The 26085-nt window shown below is 38.6% G+C and overlaps 1 protein-coding gene across 1 annotated transcript in view; it reads left to right on the top strand.

The window, feature by feature from the left end:
• Window positions 1–1883: 1883 nt before the first annotated feature.
• The window catches only part of tafa5a (TAFA chemokine like family member 5a), a 230963-nt gene continuing 206761 nt past the window's right edge, over window positions 1884–26085 (top strand). Inside the window, exon 1 of the mRNA XM_079817531.1 lies at window positions 1884–2487. Coding sequence (XP_079673657.1) covers window positions 2379–2487 — 109 coding nt within the window. The 5' untranslated portion in view covers window positions 1884–2378. The remainder of the gene's footprint in view (window positions 2488–26085) is intronic.

The raw sequence follows: 26085 nt of genomic DNA on the forward strand, positions 1-26085 counted from the left end.
ATCATAAAGTGACATGCTGAGATCCAATTCGCCAACTTATACAATGTCCTAAAAGTATGCATTTTTTTGTGAAGAAAATGTACATATATTTGAGTGTTTAACAAAAGAATAGGCCAGTTTTGGTACATACTATCACGTCATAATTGCGTCTTGCATAATGTTGCATTGATACATGCCTAAACTGGCCTGTCAATCATCTCATCACAGTTAACGTCTTCACATCCATTTTTTAACACTTTTTATTTGTGTTTGTAGTTCTGAATTGAATTTCCATCCAAAGCGCAATGGGTTGTGGGCAATATTAGCCACTGAAGTGTGCACCGATCTGGAATACCGGAAATATCCACCGGAATTTCCAAAGCATCCCGGATAGCTTTGGGATACTCATTTCAACATATACCATTTGGGAAACATTATTTCTAGTTTTGAGTGCTATTTAGGATGGATAGTATGCAAATTGAGATGCAGCAATAGTTATTATAGTTAATAGTGACCTTTTTTCCAAGCCCGAATATAGATGTTTATTATTTAAATGCATTGTTGCATCATGCTGTCAGAATCAAACTTGCTGATTTATTTATTTACTTTTGGAAACTACAGTCACATATTTTTGTGAAAGTATTATTGCCATTTGTATTTGCAGTAATATAAGAATGTACTGCAATTAGTTAGGCCTACATTTGATCTTATTGTTGAGTAAATTCATGCATGCACAGATGGAGACACATTTTATAACACTTTTTTTTTTTCATCTGCAGTAATCAAAATGCATGTTCCTTTGTCTTTGGGAAATTGTAAAAGCAAGGAGAAAGATCTGTTTATACTACAAGCAGTGGACTTGTGAGTGTTACAAGGCTCTTGTTAATTTATTAATGTTGTTAATGTTATTCATGTACTACATAGGGATTATTTGGGAAATAAAAAGTGATCTAATATTCTGCTTAGTTCTATACTGTATATACACTGATCAGGCATAACATTATGACAGGTGAAGTGAAAAACACTGATTATCTCTTCATCATAGCACCTGTTAGTGGGTGGGATACATTAAGCAGCAAGTGAACATTTTGTCCTCAAATTTGATATGTTAGAAACGGGAAAAATGGGCAAGTATAAGGATTTGAGCGAGTTTGTCAAGGGCCAAATTGTGATGGCTAGACAACTGGGTCAGAGCATCTCCAAAACTGCAACTCTTGTGGGGTGTTTCTGGTCTGCAGTGGTCAGTGTCTATCAAAAGTGGCCTCTAGCCTCTCGAGTAAGCTAGAAATCAAATTCTTGCTGTGAGATGTGTGTGAGTAATATATATATATATATATATATATATATATATATATATATATATATATATATATATATATATATATATATATATATATATATATATATATATATATATATATAATTTATGGAAAATATATTTTAAAATGATAAATATTGTCTTAAAAGATAATTTGCATTGACCAATAAAAAGAGCCAGACCTGTGTAGGTTATACTAAACATAATACAATTATAACAATGGCAATAATGTGATTAAGCTGTATCCTGCTAAATATTAGTAAGTCATGTGGACACATACTCTAGATTCTCAGGTTGATAATAATAAAATATTAAAAAGTCATGTGGACACAGTAAAACCCCACAACAGAATGACCCATAGCCTAAACATCAATGCCCTCAAAAGACTCTATAAGCCACGAAACTTCAAGTTTGATTTCACGGTGTATTTAAATCCTGCGGTTCACTACATTTATGAAAGCTTGAGCACATAAAGTACACACTCACAAAGAATGAACTTAAGACTTAAACTCTGACGTCAGACTACAGGAACATGCGCTGTGACGCATCCACCGGCTAACGCTTCTCAAACGCGAGTGTATGCGTCAGAGCGGAGAGAAAGTGCGCTCGTTAAGAGAAGAATCAAACCCCGGTAACTGCACAGACGGAAGAGGAGATACAGACTCGACATATCAGCAACTCCACACATGCGTCGCGTTTGGGACATTTTTAAATGATCATTCGAATGAATGCGGGAATTACGGCTGTTCTAACGCGGACTTGTTTCTCCTGATACACAGACCAGTCGACAGCACAGAGAAGAGTGACAGTTCTAGCGATCAGCGCAGTTCTCCAAGTGCGTAAAACAGAGATGTTGGAGAGGATGGTCGCGCATTACTCGACTTAGATCCACGCAACAGACGAGCAGGACTTTTTTTTTTTTTTGCAATGGGCGGTGAAAGCTCCAAAATATCAACTATATTATTTTACTAAAGTTGGCATCTCTTGATAAAGAACGGATTCCTTTCTCCTGAATCTGTTAGAGAAAAGCGCAGCAAAGGTGTTGGTTGTTGTATGGCAATAGAATGGAGATGTGGTGTGGATGCTGAAGGCAGTCAGGATGCTGATGCTGAGAGTTGCGTGGGCTCTAGCGGGAGCGGCGATCTGCTGTTTTCTCATCATTCTCATCCACTCTCGCTTCCTACGAGACGGTAAATATGTGTTAATTAATAATATGCCGCATTTTTTATTTACCTATACTCGTAAAACGCACCTGTAGGATCGCTTGTTGCCTGATGATTTGATAGAGGATTATTGTAGATTTAATTTCGGTATATTGTTGTTATAGTGCTCAGTCATATCCGTATGAATATAGAGGATGCGTTTACGGGAGGAAAAAAAGTAATTATTTGCCAGATGATATTAATTCAAAACTGACTTTTCTCTCATTTGATTGATGGATTTATATGAACTCATCTTCAAAAGTGGTAGAATGTGATACGGATCACATCAGATGGTGCTTTTTTATGAGTTAAGTGATTTATAGTTATGTTTTTCAATAGATGGCACTACAGTCTATCTTGAGGGTAAAGCTGAGGTCAGAAAGTGATTATTATCTGCTACTAGTTCATCTGGGATTTATCTTCTACACATCTAAATTAATTTTTTTTGGCTTGTATAAAGTATTTATAATGCCACAGTAATGCATTACTATGTCATAAATACTTATAACCAACTTTATAATGCAGTATGTATTTGTGGATATTTGTGGAGTATATTACATTTAAACACACAATAGCACATGCAACTGGATGCTAACTATATGTTGCAATGTATTAAAAAGTTTTCTCAGAGAATCTCAAATTATACTCGACGTGGTGACATTTCAGTTTACATCAAAACATATTGTGTCACATGATTTAATTGGACTTTAGGCATTATTTAGACATTAGGCTGCACCAACAAAAGTATTTTTTAACATTCAGACAGACTGAAATAGCTTAATGTAACTGCTGCACATTTTCCCTTTTTATACACCTAGTAATGAATATGTAAATAGTATAATACATGTATTATAAAGTAAGCCAAAATATATGATTAATTATATAAAGTTTTAAAGTATTATAACTGTGGTTAAAATTACTCACAAGAACTGACTGTAAAATGTAATATAAGACATTATGAAAGCAGGCTTTATAGAGTGCTTTATATAGAAACTTAAAGTAAAGTGTTAAACTGAAGTATTTTCTCTGCCAATCTGCTATCATATATTTAGATCTAGGTTTAAACAACATGTCATGTATTACCCTTACATGATTGCACTATACAAATCAGACCAGCTTAAAATAAAACTGCTTTGTGCTGCATGGAGTTGAAGGGGTAACGTGTCAACATGAATGCTGAAAGGTGAGAAATGGGAGCCACACAGACAAGTCAGCTAGATATACTGCTGCTTCACCTTTTCCACACTGACACAGTAGATATAGGATGTCCTTTTCAAGAGACATCTATCCTGGCTTCTGCGTGTGCCTTAAGGGAAGACAAGAGCGGTTTGTTTATAGATGAGACAGAAGGTCAGCTGGTTTCTCTGCTTATCTGCGGGGATTGGAGCGTGTTTTCAACCTGCCCTCCGTATTCCTGATGTAAATATCAGCCTGAGAGGAAAAACACATTTAGGTGAAGCAAAAGGTAACTGTCCTAATATATAGAAAAGATAAAAAGAAAAGACTTATATAACTTTATATGAGATTTTGAAATGGCAATTTGTTAAAAATGATGTCAAATCTGACATGATACAATTTAAGATTTTAGAGCTTGGATGGAAAGTAAGATTATCAGTGAATAATGATTTAAATTTAGGGGTTAAACTTTATTTGGTAACACTTCATTTTAACACTTTATGTATTGTCCTTGTTACATATGTTACTTACAATAGTGATAGAGTAAATTATGCATAATTAAATGCAACCCTCAACCAAATCCTAATCCTACAGTAACCATAGTAAGTACATGCAGTTAATTAATATTACTCAGTACTTAAATATATAATTACACCGTAACAATAACACCTTAAAATAAAGTGTAACCCTTTGTTTTAAGGTGTAATTTTTACAGTGTAATTATATATTTAAAGGGATAGTTCACACAAAAAGGAAAATTCTGTCATCATTTAGTCACCCTCAAGTTGTTCCAAACCTTTCTTTGTTCTGCTGAGATATTTGGGAGAATGTTTGTCACCAAGCAGATCTCGGCAGCCATTGACTACCATAGTATCATATTTCTATGGTAAAATACATGTACAAGTACATGTAATATATGTAACAAGGACACTGTAAAATAAAGTGTTACCAATTTAGGTTACTGTTGTATTATAAAGATTTAGAACAACATGAGAGTGAGTGAAGAATGACAACATTTTAAATTGTGGGTGAACTATTCTTTTATTCTTTTAAAATTACTACACAAGACAAAAGTAAATAGTGATTAAAATTTAGGTCTGTTCATCCCAAACGTTTAGAAGACTTAGAATGTAGTGTTTGAGTCTTTTTTTAAATTTAACTTAAGTGCCTCTTATGGAGCTTCATAAAAGTTTTTCAAAAAGTCTCCTTTTATGTTCCTCAATCAATCAATTTAGAACAACATGACAGCTTTTTAATTTGTGGGTGAACCATTCCTTTAAGATTACCACTCAAGACAAGCATTCAGACCTTCATGTCCAGTTCATTTCCCTTCAATCAACAAACAAAAAGACATGTTGAACAGAAATCACCATTACTGGGCCCTGTGCATTATGTTTTAACATTGAGATACAATATACCAGAATGTGTCTGCATTTACATTTGAGCATCCTCGTCCATTCATTGCAAGGGCATATTTTGATCTGAGTGGGGAAAAAAAACCCTCTGTTGAAGTAAATGAGGCACGGAGGTGAGAGTGCATTTGCTTTGGCTGCAAGGTCATTGTTCAGACTAGAAGGCAAGGTAATTTATACTAAGAGGCACTGAATAAACTCCACTGACCACAGAAATAATACAGACGAACACAGGGAATCATTTATTGGACAGTCCTTGGAAATAAAGTTGAAGTGGTCCTCAAAGGCACCATTTTAATTTTAATTTGTAGAGAAACCCCTTGAAATGAGCATTAGCAGTATCAGTATAAATGTTGCATTGTGTATCACAATGGTGGACAGGATGGGTATGTCTTATGAGAAATATGGACATAAAATATATATATATTATTGCATTACATATATTTCTATACTTTGATAGTCACTATTATACATTTTATGCAATATCATTATTGTAATCATGCTGGTGCTCTCTGCAATACTTGATTTTGATTAGCCAGTCACAACAATACAGTTTCCACCTTGAAAGCTTTGAGATAATATACATGTAAAGTTATATTTCAATAACAATATTTCATGTCCACATATGTATTTATTTATTTGGTAAGTAGCTGGGTAATAAGCAGGATAATGCATAGTCAGCCCATCATTATCGCATAATTAAACCAAAGAGGATGATCTGAATGTTGCTGATTCAAGTCCCAAAAGGAACCGTAAACCATTGTCCATGAGCATAGCACTTAGCTCCTTTTGCACATATTCAAAATGAGTTGCTTTGAATAAAAAATTTGGTAGCAGTTTATTTTACAGTCCTGTTCCACATTTACACACTATGTGCTTATTATATTAAGGTACTAACCCTGAACCTACACCAGAACCTAACCTTAATTTTATTACCCAGTACTTTTAGATAAGTACAATGTAAGTACATGTAAGTGCACGTAAAAGGGGTGTGACGAGACAAGACATGAGATTGGGTTCACGAGAATGAGACGTGACAAGATTTTTGCACAGTATTTTTAACAACCTGGTCTCATTGTGAAAATGTACCTCTGGCAACGTTTTTGCAAACCGCCAAAATACGTACCAATATGTACATATCTCTGCAGTTTCAAAGTGAAATGAACACTAGAGGCAGTAAAACAGCAAGCACTTTTTATCGTTTTTTTTTTTCCATGTAAATGAATAAATTTTGGAGTTTGCGTCACTTAATCTGCTCCATATGCTCGGCTTTTTTTATATAATAAGTTTGCTCAGTAGCTCAGCTGGTACAGATTTGTACTTGTAATAATGAAAGCTCAGATACGAATCCTGTGAAAGACAAGTCATGATAAAAGAGCTCAAAGATGAGTTCACAGAAGCTAACAAGACATGGTTACTATTGTATTTTTGTCACATTTTCTTTTGTTAACACTATCGGTTAGGTTTAGGGTTTAGTGTAGGTGTACGTTAAAAAAACAATGTCACAAAACGTCAGATTGACGCTCATCTGTTCCGGGAAAAAAACGAAGCTTTTGGCGGCACCCAGTGGACATATCACTTTGAAACTGCAGTGATATGTACATATTGGTACGTATTTTGGGGTTTGCAAAAACGTTGCCAGAGGTACATTTTCGCAATGAGACCAGGCTGATTTTTAAAGGGGTCATCGGATTTAAAAATTCACTTTTATATGATGTTTGCATATAAATGTGTCTTTGCAGTGTGTGGACCCTACATGATACAAATCCATTCACTCCTTTTTTTAATCCTCAAAAAGCCTAAACACTCTTAATAATCATGTTAAATGTTTCTGAACAATATGTCCCATATTAGCATATGTCCGCCCTCAGGCAATTGTACACCGTCCGCCAGAGCTAAGAGGTGGTTACAACTACACAGCCCAGCCTAATGGTGCGTTCACACCAAGCCTGCAGCACTCCTGTCAGAAACTGAAGCTTCTGCGCCTCGATCGCCCCCCAGTGGCCGGTCCCAGTATAGCTCCTAAACCCCACCCCTCCATGTATTAGAATGGACGCGAGACACACTAAACAATTCAAGTACACTTCAAATAATTGTTTCCTAAAGACGGTTTCTGTCATTTTAGGCAGTTTTTATTACGATGATTTCATTTCAAGTGTTCGTTTTTTAAATAAGTTTAGTTTTAGTTAGTTATTTGATGCTATAAAAACGGGGGTGTGACGTCATGATTGACAGCTGAGATTGACGGCTTCTCTGAGTGAAGTTGTTACTGAGGCACTAACAAACTTTTTTCTGGATTTTGGGGAGGAGATTGGAGCTTTAGGTTTAATTTCTACATTTCTATAACTGTTTATTTCACACCAACATAATGAATTGTTCTGCATCTGTGAGAGTGTGAGCGGGCTTTTGATAATCGCGCCTCTACTTCCTTCTCTCTACTGCGCAACTCTGGTCCCGAGATCGCTACTGCGCAGACTCGGTCCCAAGATGTCAGCGCCGTGTGTGGGCCTACGAAAGCTTCAATTCTGGTCAGCGGAAGTCAATGAAGTCGCGTCATCCATATTTTTTTACGGTCTATGGTTCACACCGGACGCGATTCACGCGAGTGATTTACATGTTAAGTCAATGCAGAGACGCGAAATGGCATTCTGCGGCGTGATTCGCGCGAATGAGGCGGTGCAGATGGCGCGATTCGCACGAATGACGTGAATTGAGCTTTTTGAACGTGTGATTCGCGCGAATCGCTCAAGTTGAAAAATCTGAACTTTGGCAGATATTCACGCCGCGATAACCAATCAGGAGCTTGCTCTAGTAGTGACAACAATGAGGAGACAACCTGTATATTAATATCTGGTTCAGACAATATGATTATCACTGTGTTAACATTAAATTACATGAAACACAACCCAGTCTCTTTTTGTTAAATGCAAGTTTATGTATGATCAATAATACAAAAGTATAAGTAAAAGGTATAATAAGCTATACATGAAATAAAGCAAACAATTCAGTCAAACATTCAAAGTCAGTGCTAGTAGGCTACAACTATAACGTACAGTTATAGCCTAAAAATAAAAAGTAAGGAAACTTCACTTTGCCCACTTTGCCTAAACGATTTGCCAGGGAACAAATTATAGATCCATGAGACCAAAGATTGCACGTTACAAGACAAATTATAGCTCAAGACACACCACAGAGACATCAGAGCCAGCGGCAGACGTCAGAAGGACTGGCCGAGGAAAGGTTGTTCTTGTCGGCGTTGACGAGCACTCAGCGCCGCTGATCCGCTGGAGCTCACAACTCCGAAAACACCAGATAAAATGTTCAAATAGGCACTCTTTATATAAATAAACCACAGTTTTGAGCTTTAAACAACTACATTATCGACTGAAGAAGTCTTAAAACTACGTTTTGTCATACATTAACAGTATATTTTAACAAAAAAAGACGTGTAAACACAGCCCATGTCAGCCATTTCTCAACGAGACGAGCCGGCTGGCAGAAGCCCCTCCCATGAGGCGAATTCGCGTCTGTTGTGCATAGGCCTGTCACGATAGTCAATAAATCAATTAATCGCACAATAAAAAAAAATGAGCTCGATAATTTTTCCGGCCACGATAATTTCCAGCGTCCGTTTTTATATCTATTTTTGCAGAGCGTTACATTATATAATCACGCTCTTATACATGTAAATGCTTCTCAGCGCGACAAGACACAAGAGAACCCGCTGTATGTCAATGTCCTGTCTGTGTGTGTGTGTGTGTGTGTGTGTCAGTGTCCTGTCTGTGTGGCTGCGTCTCACGTCAGCTAATCGAGGGACACTCTGACACTGACACTGAAACACACACTCGACGCACAGACAGACTTGCGTCAGCTCATATCGAGTTCTCTATTGCTCATGAACAAACAATAACAACAACACAGAGAACTTTGAGTATTCTTATATTAGGAGTCTTAAATTAGTTAAATAACGTCTTAAATGAACTTAAAGAGTTGTGAGGAAATGAGATGCGCGGGACAGCGCGTCAGATCCGCGTCATGTTCGGCAACGGCTGTTCTTAAAGTGACAGGAGCACTGATGATGCCTGTCATTAATGTTCATCAAAGAATAACAGGAACAGAGAAAATTGTAGCTTTAATGATAATTAATCTATATTTAATTTATTATTTATGCAGCTAAGAAAGGTGTTTGATAACTATTACATTTCTGTATATGTCTAACAGGGAAGGCACAGGTAAAAATAACATTTATTATAATGGGGTTATGTAAAGATTGTTTTAAGTTCACTTAAATTAAAAGTTTTTTTAAAGCCTAATAAATGTTGAAATTGGCAGCTTTCAGTTAAACTGTAATGTAACGTCATTAATGTTTCATAGAGACATCAGTGATACTGGCCTTCATTCATAAAAACATGACAATACAACACATATTTAAAATATGCTGTCAATAAATTGTTTCTACATTAATTTGGAGAGTAACTTAAATTATTACAATATCAAAACATTAAAAACGTATTAATCGTGATTAATTATAGAAAAAAAAATCAGATTAATTTGTTACTTTTTTTTAATCGATTCCCAGCACTATCTAAAACACAATCATCCGTTGCAGTTTTCCCAGCTCAAGGGCATTTTTTTGTTAACAGACTGAGAGTCCATAGCTTTTTTTGTTTTGGTTGTTTTGTTCATTTATTGTGGATATTTAAAATGCTTTCCGTTTTCAGTGTTAAATAGTCTTTAGAAATAAAAGTTTATTGATCTTTGAAAAGGTGTACCTGCATTATTATGCCATTATCATTATTTTAGATGAAAATGATCTCAGAACGACAATATTAACGTTTATCGCAATAATTTCTTGGCCAATTTATCGTCCAGCAAAATTTGTAATCGTGACAGGCCTAGTTGTGCAATGAATGTCACACAATGAAGCGAATTTCACGCGCGAATGAAGCGAGTAAACTCAAAATGTTCAAGCGTCCACCTTCACGCGAATAGCACGATTTATTTCCGTCAATTGCGTCCGGTGTGAACGCCACATAAGATAGCTTTGATATTGGGAGATAGGCTATTGTATGTCGCCTAATTTGCGCGAATCAGGGTGCTCACGTTTACTTTTGCTTTTGATTCGCTCTGTGTATAGGGAGCGGCAGTGCTGAGCACGCATTCTACAAGATAAGACAGTCTGTTCCGCACAAATCTTCCGCCATGGTCCTGTCAATCATCTCACCTTACTCTCGTCACGTGATCAGTGAACTGTGATTCCTGCAGCTCAGATGCAGTCGCACACAGTGCAGAGCAGACGTTTAAAATAGTTTAAAATTTAAGCAACAGTTATCCAACTGAATTAAATGTTTTTTTTTACTTCTAAGCTAATTTCACACTCACGCCCTATCATGGCGATATCGTGAGACAGCTTTTCACTCTACAAGAAATCTCATCACATTTTAATCTCGTCACACCCCTAGCACGTAATATAAAACAAAGTGCAACCAACATTTTTGATAAATGTTTGCTTGCTTGCAATTGCAATGTGATTAACTAAAAAAATTGGTACATTTATTTGGATACACTTTATTTTAAGGTGTTATTGTTACAGTGTAATTATATAGTTAAGTTCTGAGTAATATTAATTAACAAAATGTACTTACTATATGTTTAGGGTAGGATTCGGGTTTGGTTTGAGGTTTAGTTGCATGTAATTATTTATAATTTACTGCTATTACTATGGTAAGTACATGTGACATATGTAACAATGACACTGTAGAATAAAGTGTTACCCTTTATTTGACAGTGTCCTTGTTATACGTTACATGTAGTTACTGTAGTAATAACTATAAATTACATGCGACTAACCCTAACCAACCCCAATCCTAACCCTTACCCTATAGTAAGTACATATAGTTCATTATTATTACACAGTACTTAAATGCATAACTACACTGTAACACGGACACCATTAAATAAAGGGTAACCAAAATTTCAGCTACAATGTCTTCCAATAGTTTTGAGCCCTGTCCTTTAAAAAAAATAACTTCACTATATGGTATATTGTAAATTTCAGAAATTGAACAGTTAAATGTTTCAAATCCTGAACTGAAATTCTGGATAACATCGCGCTTATCAAACCAAGCCTGGCAGCAGGATCCCCAAAAGCAACAGTTTAAGAGGATTTGGTGATCTGGAACCCCCAGTGTTTGTTTGCTGTGATGATGCACTGATTGCATCATTTTAGTCAACATACTGGTGAACAGTAGTGCAATTAGCAAGTGTCGGTTGTCTGGCTGGCAGATGGCAGGCTTATTCATCTAGCAGCCTATTCCAAAGGTGCTTAAACTGATAGATTTTGCAATTTGGCCCTGGAGTGGCACGTCAGTCTGAAGTGGCACTTCAGTACTACTCAACACTTAACATGCTGGAAATACCCTGCAGTGAGAACTTATGAATGGTATCATCGTCATTGTGGGGTGAAAATCTTCCCTTTTGTCAAACCCCAAACAAGCTGAGAGGCAGGATCTCTTTCTCAGGGACTGCCAGAACATAGCTCAGAAGTGGCACCATAGAAATGTGTCAAACAAGAGAGATTTAACAAATTTACTAAGGGGACAACCTGGTTGATTCAATGGCCAATGCCTGGCTATAATTAATTAAAACGTAGGCTGGACAAAAATCCAGCTCTCCCAAAATGTCCTTTTAGCACTTGCTATACACCTTAATTCAATAAAAATTTGCATTAGTAGGCTTGCCAACAAGTGCTGCCTTCATTGTCAGAATCATAGTTAAGAAGTTAGTGCACTTAAACGCCACCAATTATACATGTCTTGTTTAATTTGTACAGTACTGTAAAAACTACAAATAAACCTTAAAAAATACTACTAATTTAGTCAGTGTATGAGGCAGTCAGAAGCATGCGACAAAACTGCATTTCCCACAATTCTCTGTGCCAGAACTTGACTAAAATCACTTGACACACATGCGCCAGATTAAGATGCAGTTAATTATTTGCATGCCTTTGTAAATGTAAAAAAAATATTTAGAAATATTTATGCTTTCATAGATATTTTGAAGCACCTGACCCCACTCTCACCCTAAACCTACCCACTTCTCAATTATATAAAACACGTAAAAGGCAAATAAAAGTACAGTCATATAAGGTGTGTTCGACATCGGCTGCGGCTGGATGTAACCAATTGGCAAGAGTTGCCGTGTGCAGGAGACGTGAAGTCGGACACAAGTCTTCTTCCCATAGTGACATATGCAATATATGTCAAATAATGTCCAAAAAATGCTGGTTGAAAAAATGTGCTGCGTGAGCTCATGCATGTTCAGCACTCAAGTCCCACCCCCGAAAGTTCCGGAACTTTGAAACGGCCCTCGCAAGCAGGGCCGTTTGGAGGGGGAAATATCTACCCAGAACTTCATTTAGACCCCGGTTCCTGCGGTCGAAACACACAGAGTACCACCCCAAAGTTCCTAGTTCCTGGGGAAAGTTCCTGCGGTGGAAACGCGGCTTTTGAAAGCAATGGAGTACTTTGCATGTCGAAAATTGACTCTAAAGGGGTACCCTGTGTGTTAAAAATTGACGTCAAGGGGTCCTGACGTATGGTATGTCCATATGTCCAAACGTCCATATGTGATGATGGGTGTGAGAATGTGTTGCTAAAGTCTTATCATGTTGAAATCTGATTGGCTGAATTCTACAGGTTTTCCAGGTCTGCCTAGTGTACAAGATCTTTAATGCTCTGTTAGGAAACAAAGCCATGTTTAAAAGTTTCAATGCTGCAGCAATAAATGCTTCAGGTGAGCAACTAAACACTGGATTTATACGTTTGTGAAGTTCAAGGCATTGAAACTTCAAGATGTTTTGTCTGAAACACTTGGCTGAATTTAAAAGAGATGTGTTCACATGTTTACTGACAGGATATGGGAGCTTGGCCGACCCTTTCATTTCCCAAGTGAGTTCTATGTCCTCTCACATCTATATTAATGGAAGATCAGGTGAGGTACTTTAATGAGAAGGGAATATCTGTAGCATATGCAGCTAAATATGAAAGTATTGATGGCCTGTAATGGCATGCAGTAGAGCCCGGATCTTGTGGTGCTAAGAAAGGGTCTGGTGTCCCCCTCGAACAAAGAAAGAACACCCTCAGTTGAAACTGTAATAGCATTTATTGGCAGAGCAGATTTTTGTAGACTGTGTGCCAGCCAACACATGCACAAAATCCCTAATCAACACTAGTAATTGAGCATGATCTTGCAAATCATTCTAATAATTTACATGAATTATGAGTATTCTCCTTTCATGCATCCAACATACACATGATAGCTTTTGATTTATGACTTCAGCTCGCTCATGGGGAATGTGTGGTGGAATTATCTCTCTCAATCCACTACTGCTACTGCTTCCTATTACGGTACTTGCATAAAGCTGGCCATTTTCCCATAGCTAAATCTTAACTATTGTGGAATGTGAAAAGCTGACTTTTGATAAGAAAATAAACAATAGAACAATACTTCTAAAAATATATATACCTTAGCGTAGGTGTAATTTTAATTGCCTATATATTATGTCTGCACTTTAACCTGACCACTAATTTCAGAAAATAATTTTGTTCTGGAACTAGAACTACTTCATGGCGACTTGTGCCTCATGTTGCCTTCAAATGCACCCGGGGAACTGGTTACAACCTGCCATGCATTCAAGTTGGAAACAAAATAAAGAAGTAACCAATCTGAACCAGAATGTACTAATTATACTGGTAACACTTTAGAATAATGGTCATTAGTTAACATTAGTTAATGTATTAACTAACATGAACTAACCATGAGCATTACATTTGTTACTGTATTTGTTCATCTTTGTTAACGTTAGTTAATATAAATACAGCTGTTCATGGTTTGTTCATGTTAGTTCACACTGCATTAACTAATGTTAACAAGATTTTAATAATGTATTAGTAAGTGTTGAAATTAACATTAACAAAGATTAATAAACGCTTTACGCGTTACAAACGTAAGTACTATGTACTTGCATCAAAAAATAAGTACAATGTACTTACTGTGTTCAAATTGTATTGCAAAAGACCTTTGCTGATATTGAGGTGGGATACGGGTAGGGTTAGGGACAGGTGTGGTGGTATGGGTAAGTTTAAGGGTAGGGTTAGGTATAAGGGAAGTGTCAACTGTGTAATTACAAATGTAACTACAGAAATTAATTACAGATGTAATTACATGCAGGTATTTTTTTAAATGTAAGTACAATGTAAAAACATGTGTGTACACAATAAGTGCATTGTATCAAATGATTAATTAAAATGTTAGTACATAGTAGTTAAGGCCACCTAATATAAAGTTGGTCCAGTAGAACTGTTACCATGAGATTGGGTTGGCCTTTCTGTGTGGAATTTACATGCCTTTTTTCATGTTGGTTTCCTCTGCACCCCAAAGACATGCAGCATAAATGAATTGGAGACATTAAATAATGCAAATAATAATGTGGATAATGCAAGTTCTGAAAAGTGTCTATTAGCTTTTTTGCCATTGTAAAGTAGGATCCTTCCTGTTTTAGCAAGATAATATCTCTTTAAAATATACATTACAAAGAGGTTCCTCCAGTTCATTGTATGTTAGACTATCTGGTTTTCTTGCTGAAGCCATTACTTCCCTTGAGAATCCAAAATCCATAACTTCATGCCCCAACTGCCGAGTTAACATATTTGTTACACATAAAGTTGTTTGTGTAAGCAGTATCTGACGAGGCGCTTCCTACTGATTCATTGGTTGATGGGTGGATATGTTTCAGTTTGATATATGTACTAATTGGTTACATATCTATGCATGCTATGTTAATTTTATGTTAGATAACAGTTTATATAGTTTCATTTTCACAGTGGAAATACAAGAAATGTGTGCCTCTAATGCTTAAAAAAAAAAAAATAAGAATGGGAAGCCAAAGTGTGCACTATTTAGGAAAAAAGTACATGTGCGTTTAGTTGTCTTCCTGATGTTTCTGCAAAATGTCCCATACATAAGTGCCATAAAGCTTTTTTCCCCAGTATAATAGAAGCATTATTCATTGTAACTTCGACTGTCTTAGTCATTGTTATTGTGGGCAGTTTGTGTCGAAAAGCAATCATGTAGTTTTTACTATTGCCCGACTCGTAGCAAAACAACATCCACTTTGTCTTCCATCGCACCATGATTGGTATTCTTATTTTCAATTGAAAATGGAATTAAAGGCATTGCCGTTTAATGAATACCTTATAATGCAGGACGTCACATTCCTTTAGCCTTGTATCCTTGAATAAATTGCATGCAACTAACAACACCATGGCAAAATATTATTTTTGTCAGCCATGAATAAAAAGGAGGAAAAGCAATAAGGCTTTCTCTGGAGAATGTATTCATTTACCCTTATATTTCATTACAAATAATGATGGTCTTGGATGCTGTTGTCCTACAAATCTTAGTCATGGAGGACGGCAATAAACCTTCATTGCATGATCAAACACTCGAATGAGACTGTAATCAGTTTCCTTCTAAAAAATAAAAGCAAACTTAAGTGAGGACCAAGATAGTTCTCTAGTGAGCAAATTACAAGGAACATGATTAACTCTTGCACAGTAAAACATCAACATAATCTCATTTGACTCTAAAGGCTCTTAGCCTCTCTAGTTACTGGTAATGAAGAAAAGTTTTCTTTCCCTTTAAAATTCCAGTTCAGTTTTTCAATTCAGATTGGATTTAAATTGAGGTAGCAAACATAATTTAAGTTTAAGTGATTAACTGAAAAAAGTGTCATTTTTCAAGAAAATGGTACTGTTTAAATAATATATATATATATATATATATATATATATATATATATATATATATATATATATATATATATATATATATATATATATATATATATATATATATATATATATGCATATAAATGAATAAAAATAACTATAATTTTCGTGTTTGAAAGACTTTTAGGACTTTTATCTGCACATTAAACTAGGCAAAAAATTACTAATTTGAGCGTTAATTAAGAGTTCTGTAGTGCATAGTATATAGCTAAGAAATTGTAGGAACTACTTAGTATAGTGCCGAGACCACAAAGATACCACAAATACCGCTATATGTACTGCTAAAGACAAGTAAATGTCTTTTTTATTGCAAATTCATCCTTCAGTATATATCAAGCTCATCAACAAATGATAAACATAAAACTATCCCTTACCTAAATGTCATTCAGGAAATAAGTGGGTGAAGCCTCCATAAAATTATATTGCCGCTGGCAAGCATTCAGTGATTTGACAGCAGTATACTTCCTCAATGGAATAGCCGAATCTGGAGGAAGAAGAGGACAGACTTTCCAATGGCACAAGGCCAATTAATCTTTCTCTCAAACAGCTTTCGTTTATAGGAACACTTCAACTCCCTTTATATTCAGTTACATATATTTTTATGTTACTGCTGATGACTAATGGCGAACAAATTCATGAATATTTAATAAAAATAAATGTCTATTTACAACATATCTGAGAATATTCCTCAAATGTCAGGGGTTACTTTATTTAAATTGAGAAGCAGACAGCTATCAAACAATGTAGCAGTGCTATTGCTAATTTTAGATTTTAGGGTTTGGAATGGAATATTAGTGTAATGCATACAGCACAGTAAAGTGTGTGTATATATATATATATATATATATATATATATATATATATATATATATATATATATATATATATATATATATATATATATATATATATATATATGACCTTGGACCCAGTTTTTTTTTAAGCTGAATACATAAGTTTTCCATTGATGTATGGTTTGTTAGGATAGGACAATATTTGGCCGAGATACAACTATTTTAAAATCTGGAATCTGAGGGTGCAAAAAAATCTAAATATTGAGAAAATCACCTTTAAAGTTGTCCAAATTAAGTCCTTAGCAATGCATATTCCTACTAATAATATTTTTTATATATATTTACTAAATATCTTCATGGAACATGATATTTGCGTAATATCCTAATGATTTTTGGCATAAAAGAAAAATCGATTATTTTGAACCATACAATATATTGTTGGCTATTGCCACAAATAAACCTGTGTGACTTATGACTGGTTTTGTAGTCTTGGATCACCACATCATTAACGCATGGCACAAGCTGATTGGCCTCTGCTGATCCTGCGGCCAATGAGATTGCTTGCTCATCATTTAAACAGTCTGGTTAATTTTTTTTGCTGTAAGCTAGTCTTGCAGCAGTTCCTCTGAACCCCCCCAGCTCCACCTGTCTAGATCTTCTACGGGACTTATACATGGCTATTTATACAGCAGCAGCATATCTTAAAGGGTTAGTTCACCCAAAAATGAAAATTCTGTCATTAATTATTCACCCTCATGTAGTTCGACACCCGTAAGACCTCCGTTCATCTTCGGAACACAAATGAAGATATTTTTGTTGAAAGCTGATGGCTGAGAAAGGCTTCAGATAGGCTTCCAATGGCATTCAGTACATTTACACTCACAAGACCCATAAAAGGCACTTAAAACGTCGTTACAAAGTCCATCTCACCACAGTGGCTCTACAATAATTTTACGAAGCGACGACAATAGTTTTTGTGCGCAAAAAAAATAAAAATGACTTTATTCAACCTCTTCTTGTCTTCCGTGTGTGCCTCCACGACGAATGCGCGAGAATATGACGTAGCGCCGGGGTTCGGGAATCCATGAAATGCACACTTTAGTCCCATTTTGAGCACTACGCCGAGACCTAAAGCACGATCAATGTAGAATTCAACAGCTTAGATACGTGCGTCTTCCTCTGCTTGTAAACAAATCGCTTCTGGGTCATATGTCCGAACGCCGGATCTGCGTAATATTCTCGCGCATGCGTCGTGGAGGCACACACGGAAGACAAGAACAAGTTGGATAAATGTGTTTTTTTGTTTTTTTTTTCGCACAAAAACTATTGTCGTTGCATCGTAAAATTATTGTAGAGACACTTTGGTGAGATGTAACGACGTTTTAAGTGCCTTTTATGGGTCTTGGGAGTGTAAATGTACTGAATGCCAATGGAGGCCTATCTGAAGCCTTTCTCAGCCATCAGCTTTCAACAAAAATATCTTAATTTGTGTTCCGAAGATGAACGGAGGTCTTACGGGGGTCGAACGACATGAGGGTGAGTAATTAATGACATAATTTTCATTTTTGGGTGAACTAACCCTTTAAGCTGTGGTCACACTACTAGTGGTTAAAGTGGGATTTGGCAGGTGGGGAAACCCTCAAATGGAGCATAGGTGCAAAAGGGAAAAATTACTCACCGTGGGGCAACATATTGAGTATCGTGGTATAGCAATACTTTTTGGGACATGAAGACTTACTAAGTCTTACTAAGTCTTATTAAGTCTTATTAATATTACGTCATATTTTAATGGTTTTATTTTGGTACATCTACATCTACACTGATATGTTGATGATACTATGTTAAAATAATATGGGACACAACCTTGTTTTTCACAATGAAATTCAAACATAAAAGTGGGAAGTATAAAAATTATGAAAATGTAACACGCCAAAATGGCTGAAGACACAACTATAACAGAAATAAATCACAACCTAGATAGACCTATTGCAGTCTCAATGTCAAAATGCAGAATCAAAAGTTTTGCTTCATCATAAGACATAAGAAACAACAATTTATGATGGTTCAAATAGTGTGGCTATTCTCACATCTAGTTAAAATAGCTCCCTTATTGACTGGTACTGTGACTTGATTTGACTTGACAAACCCAAGGGCCCCCATAGTAGCTGATCTTGGTGCCACAATGTTTTCTACCACAGAAATAATTAGTATTTAAAAAAAAAAAACTAAATCATCAAAGCACAGAGATACAATGAGTATATATTGTCTGAATATTAAATTTTAATATTAATTAGGCCTATATATAAATATTCCAGGCTGCAACACATTACCAGCCATGCATTAACTCCAGATGTGAGGTCAAAGCAAACAGGTTTCCAGAAACAGCAACAACTTTTGAGCATGCAACTGCCTTAAGGAATTTTAAAACCAGTGAAGTCCCAAATTATAGCTATTTAGGGGGGTTTGGGGAACATGGTCCCCGAAGAATTTGTTTATTTATCTGACCTACATATGTGCAGTTTAAGATGTTTGAAGGACAAAAAAAATAATAATAATACATAGCTTTCAAAACCATGTTAGTGGTCAGTAGATAATCTTGTCATACATGCTCTCTCCTCATTTCATCACTCTCTCATTTCCATCACTCTTTCTTTTTCTCTCAGTTTTTGCTTAGAGAAGTTAATTCACTGAAGGATACGATCGCTAGGTAAAGACTTTTAATAAATTAATTCACAATATGTACACACACATTCGTTATTCTATGCCAAATCTGGTTGAAATTATTTTACAACATTTATTATATACGCCTCTGAAAAATACAGAGGTCCGGACCTTGGTGACCTCATAGCTGACTACGCCCATCATTACAGTCTTGTAGGCAGTTTATAGTTTACCTTAAAGGTCCCATGGCATGGCATTTTTCTTTTATTTTATAATGTTTCCTGAGGTGTACTTATATTGTTAGTATGACTTTTACATCATAAAATGTCATAATTTAGAAATAAAAGGCATTTTTTCTATACTGCTGTTTGCCCTGTAGGCGTGTCTGCTGTGAGAAATCAGTAAAAACGCCCACTGTTGTGATTGGCTGACATCTTTGCATTTTAAATGAGCGGAGGGGGCGTGGTTTAACGAGGTCTACGAGGCACGAGCAGGCACGAGCTGCTGCCAGAGAGACGGATGGACCTGAGTTAACTTCACATCAGTTCTCTCAGCATGTCTGAACTGTTGTAGTTACAGCATATACTTCAGGTTATTAGTCTATTTCTAGTCGGAGGGACTATCACTCATGTCAGAAAGTTAGTAACTTTAGTAAATTATGGATCAGCGCTGACTGGAGACGCGAACCGTTTAGAACGATTCAGTCCGATTTGGTGAACTGATTCGGTTCACTAAAAAGAACTGGTTCAAAAGAAAGATCGTTCGCGAACCGGACATCACTAATGTACCAGAGACGGAGCTCAGCGATTGCTAACAAAGTTATTTATAGTAACTACTGAGTTATGAGAGCGCTGTCAGTCAGCGCGAGTTTATTGTGTTTGTATCTGAGAGTTCTGAATAAACACGAGTCCCAGTCACACCGAGTCCGTCTTCATCATTATTACCAACTTTGTAACACATGCAAAGTACCATTAGAGCTGTCGAGATGAACGAGTTAAAAGTAAGTGTTGATAATAGCATTATTTTTTAAATAAAATAAAAGCGTCAGTGACGCGCGTTGAGTACACAGCGCAAACAAAGACACAACAGCAGTAATCGAATGTAATCCAGTTTATTGTGGGGCTAGGCTGGCTAGCCTAGATAGCCCAGATACGCTCACGCTTACCCTCTTCTGCTTAATCTCACGCCTCGTTTGGTGCCTCCGCTGTGGGCCAGATGCAGTACTGGGGGTCGGGGATGTTGAAGGCCACTGGCCAGTGCAGCCCGAGCTTCGGCGTGTGTGAGGCCGATGTTGAGCAGAAACTCATGACTGTATGCACATTTTAGAACCGATAGACGCGACGAGGACGTACAAAAACACTGACTCACAAGATAGAAAACACGAAAACACCGCTCTGTCGGGAGAGAGAGAAGCCGCATTGTGTGCACGAATAATAAATAATTAGCTACACATCAGAAATCACTGATCACAGATCAGAAGGAACTGAAAAAAGACTTCTATTTTCATTTGTACATCCAAACACTGAGAAACTGCCAGCATTCACTCGTTCACAACCCATGATCTCGCGAGCGTTTGCATGGGCGTGCCAGATTCTCTGGGCGGAGGAAAGGGAGGTAACCGTTCCTGCTTGGACGTCAAACCAGGAGACTTCAGGATTGGCTCGTCTGGCCTGTCATTTTCTCAAAGGCAGAGAGAGACAGCCAGAACTCGGGTTTACACCGATCAACATTTCTATCCACTTGGGGACAATATTCAGGCTAGGGGAACTCATATTAATGTTGAAAAACCTCATAAAATGAAAATTTCATGCCATGGGACCTTTAACACTTCACTTTACATGGTTGGACTCGGAGCTATTCAGTCTGGTTCAGCTAGTTTTGTCACAGAGCCTTTACTGTACATGTGATGTTGTGCTTGTATTCCAATGGATAAATGTATTCCTGGCGCTCGTTATCACTTCAATAGAGTGGCGGAAGCGCAGAACGATTTTGTCAGCGTTGTGCATGAGACGATCCAGCTGTTCACTTTAACCCCTGCACACTAGACTTTGAGCATGCAAAATTTTGCCGGACACAGCAACGGTTGTGACATGACGTAACTCTTTGAAGCGGCTTTTTTATAAACACAAATTCAGCATATAACAAATAGTTAATCATTCAATATGTTAAAAAATATACAATCTACTCGACTTTACTGCAAAAATATCCTTCTTTTAATTCAGCCAAGAGGTCACTCCGTGAAGTATAGTTCCCTTTCGTTCAGTCACTCTGAGTAACGTCAGTGACTGACGAATGGGGTTTCGCTTAGAAGCCTATCAACTTCGAGATCTAGAAAACGCCCAATGGCAGTGTCAATGCCATGGGTATGCGGAATTTGCATAGCGGACTCCGCCCCACCGTGTGGGTATATAAGGAAGTACGCTGGCAATGTCACATTATGTTTCTGCTTCGGAGCCAAGAGTACCTACTCTTCACTCCACAAAGTCTTCTGAGACTCTGTCAGCTTCTTCGAGACGAGCAGCCTTCCAGTCGGTGTTGGTGTGACGGCGCGTTCCAGCGATCGCATACTTCCTGCCTGCTGATCTGTGCAGTGATCTGTTTCCAGCTGGTGTGCGTTTCTCTGGGCGCTTCGGCATCAACTGCGAGGTTTCCTCTCACAAAAAGAGCTCACACGTGGCACGTCCTTTTTCAGGATGTCTCGCCGTGTGCTTCTGGGTGCGGTCGGTCTCTTCCGCCTTCCGATGGGCACAATCACTGTCTGATGTGTTTGGGCTTTCAGCACGCTCAGGCAGCGCTTGTAGATGACTCATGTTCCCACTGCGGGAACATGGCCATCTCGGTGTTACGGTCAAGACTCTGTCATCATCTGTCAAGACTCATATCAACAGATACCTCTGCCACGGGCTGGGGTGCCATGTGCAATGGACATGTTGCCGCGGGCTCCTGGACAGGACCCCAGCGCCTCCTGCATGTCAATTGCCTCGAGTTGCTGGCAGTATGGTTCGCCCTGCACCGCTTCCAGGAGTTGCTGAAGGGTCAACATGGACTAGTCAGGACAGACAACACAGCCACTGTAGCGTACATCAACCACCATCCGCCATCTCGTTCTATGGAGTCAGAAGCATCTGAGGTCCCTTCGTGCTGTCCATTTCCTGGGAGAACTGAACCGTGCAGCCGACACGCTCTCACGGTTTCAGCCACTTCCTGGAGAATGGAGACTCCATCCCCAGATGGTCCAGCTGATTTGGGAACAGTTCGGCGACGCACAGGTAGATCTGTTTGCCTCCCACGACTCTTCCCACTGCAGCCTGTTTTATTCCCTGACTGAGGGCATGCTCGGCACGGATGCACTTGCGCACAGCTGGCCACAGGGCCTACGCAAGTATGCGTTTCCCCCAGTGAGCCTTCTCGCACAGCTATTGTGCAAGATCAGGGAGGACAAGGAGCAGGTCCTTCTGGTCGCCCCGTATTGGCACAGCCGGACCTGGTTCCCCGAACTCTTACTCCTTGCGACAGCCCCTCCCTGGCCTATTCCTCTGAGGAAGGACCTCCTCTCTCAGAGACAGGGCACCCTTTGGCACCCACGTCCTGATCTCTGGAACCTCCACATGTGACTCCTGGATGGGACGTGGCAGGTTTGAGTACCCTACCACCTCCGGTGGTGGCTACCATCACTTCCGCTAGGGCAGTGTCTACCAGACACGCCTATGCGTTGAAGTGGAACCTCTTCGTCACCTGGTGCTCTTCTCGTCAAGAAGACCCCTGGAAATGCCTGATCGGGTCCGTGCTCTCATTTCTCCAAGAAGGGTTGGAACGAAGGCTGTCTCCTTCCACCCTTAAAGTATATGTGGCCGCAATATCTGCCCACCACGACCTCTTGGAGAACAAAAAGGTAAGTCAGCACAACCTGGTCATCAGGTTCCTGAGGGGAACGAGGAGACTGAATCCTCCTCGTGCTCCCCTCGTGCCCTCTTGGGACCTCGCAGTAGTCTTAGATGCTCTGCAGAGGCCTCCCTTTGAGCATTTGCGGTCAGTCGATCTTAAGTTCTTGTCAATGAAGACAGCGCTCCTAACCGCTTTGGCCTCCACCAAGAGGTTAGGGGACCTGCAGGCATTTTTGGTTGACGAAGCATGCCTGGAGTTCGGGCCGAATATGTGCCCAAGGTTCCCACCACTCCGTTCAGAGACCAGGTGGTGAACCCACAAGCGCTGCCCTTGGAGGGGGCAGACCCAGCCTTGGCACTGCTTTTTCCAGTACGCGCCCTCCGTGCTTACGTAGACAGAACGCAGTGTTTCAGGACCTCAGACCAGCTCTTTGTCTGTTATGGTGAGAAGCTGAAGGGAAAGGCTCTCTCAAAGCAAAGGCTGTCTCACTGGATAGTGGACACCATTGTTTTGGCGTACCAGCAGCAGGGTTGTCCATGCCCCCTTGGGGTCAGGGCACACTCCACTCAGCGCCTCGCTAAAAGACATCTGCAGAGCTGCAGGCTGGGCGACACCGAATACATTCGCCAGATTTTACAATCTCCGAGTGGAGCCCGTGTCCGACTATGTACTCGCCTCTACTAGTGGCCGGTAATGGACTAGGCTCAGGTGTCTTTGCTTGCTCGCCATTCCACTCCACGGACTGGATACATGCGATTCTTTTCCTCAGGTTGCTTTCCGGAAGCCCTGAGTTCTTCCAGCGTTGTCGACGCTGACACCAGTAAGTCTGCCCTCTCTAGCCCAGACCCTCGTGTCAGGCCAGGTGCCCCCGTGTGCATGGTTCCCCCCCTGGGTGACCCCCACACGTGTATTTCCACCGTAAGCCTCCTTGAGCAGGTGTCTTTCCCTTGGCAAGCCTTGCCACCCTGGGGTTAAAAGTCCACCTTCGGCTGGTTCCCCAGAGTTCACCATATGCAGCCCTCAGCGGGTCATATGTGTACTCTCTAAGTCCTCCCTACAGGTAGGCATTTTGGCACATACTTCCACCTGGAATATGCCTCCCAGTGTACCTTGGTATTGCTGTGTTAAGTGGGAGTCCTTCGTCCATACTAACTTACGACAGGGAGCTCGCACTTACGCAGGGCACTGGAAGACAGCCGAGTGGCGTGATTTTATTGGGACCCCATTCGTAACCGAGACGTTCCCTTTCGTTCAGTCACTCCGAGTCACTTCTACTGGTCACACGTCATGACATGATGCAAATTCGCAGCTCAGAGTTCACCAAGCTTGAACTTTGGAGCACAGTAAAATGCGAAACTTTTCGCATGAGCTTGCATTTCCGGTCTGGCACATTCTCATGCGTTTGAATGGAAGTCAATGGAACGAAAAGTGCAGTGTGACCGCCCTTTTACATGCTCACAGCAGCATGTCTGTGTATCTATTAGCAGTAGCAAATCCATACTTGCTCTGCAGCAGCAATAATCAACATCAGTAGCAGATCTAGTCTGCTAATACCAAATACATTAACATATTCTATCATAATATGGTATTGCCATATTCAATAACATGCTAAATAATCTGAGTTCTGTATCGTATGATACATTTTTCGAAGAGCAGTATGCTGCATTGTTGTCACATGAACTCATTACATGAAATTGTTGATTCAACTGAGATGCCTCCAGTTAACTCCTATCGTTTTTACGGTAGTCTGATCAAATAATAATTCATGAAGAAGCTAATTCAAATTGTGGTTGAAATTAGTTTTTTTCACACTTGAAATGAAAGGTGAATTCAAACATGTTGCATTGTGGGATACTTCTGTGCATTATGGGTTGATTGGAATGTTGTTGCAGGATCAATATACATGTATACTGTATACATAATACATACACATATAGTCAGTGCAGAAACAGTATTGTTCTATGGTAATGTGTGATTCTGAAAATAGCATATGAACCTGTGCACTTAGAAAGAGGTGAAAAATGTAGCTGGCTAGGAGTTTGGCTTTTTATGGCCCACCTGCTGTTTCAGATATTTTTGTAAAATATTGTGTTCATTTATTTTGCATGGGCCTACATTAGAAAGTTCCTAAAATAACATTATATTTAATTTTATTCAGTCCCTTAGTCCACTTATTCACAGTGCATAGAATTTTAATGATAATTAAATGATTTTTTTCCACACTATCACAACTGGGATTTGAATCACAGAAATATGTTATATCACAGGCAAAAAGAGAAAGAGGAAAAATTTAATAATGTTATTTATTCAGCAAATGAATTTGCCAGGCTTGCAAATTTTTGCCTGCTGAACAGACAATAAATTATTCCTTTGGTGGCTTTATAAGCCCAAGGATAATGTTACGGCCAATGAGATGTGAGAAAATACTAGACTTACGCAGCTGAATCGCTCATGTTTGCATTAGAATAGGCACTGGGGATGAGAGATACAGTACTTGGAGGTCCTGTCAGAAAACTTTGATTTAAACATACAATACACCACACACACACCAACTGCAAACACACACCTGTATCTCAGCATTCCTATGTAACAGCGTTCGTTTCCACATCTTACATTCATAGATGGATAGATACTACAGTGATGCCAAGAGGAAAATTACAGACATTTATCTGCACTATGCTGACAAACACATTTATTTCGCTCAAACATATGCACATTTGTACAAACTATGACACAAGGGTCTGTCAAGAAATGTAAGATACTCTATCACCCCATATTTAAAGATTACATTAGTAAAGGCATGAGTTA

The sequence above is a fragment of the Gobio gobio genome (assembly GCF_949357685.1).
Source record: "Gobio gobio genome assembly, chromosome: 5".
Lineage (NCBI taxonomy): Eukaryota > Metazoa > Chordata > Actinopteri > Cypriniformes > Gobionidae > Gobio > Gobio gobio.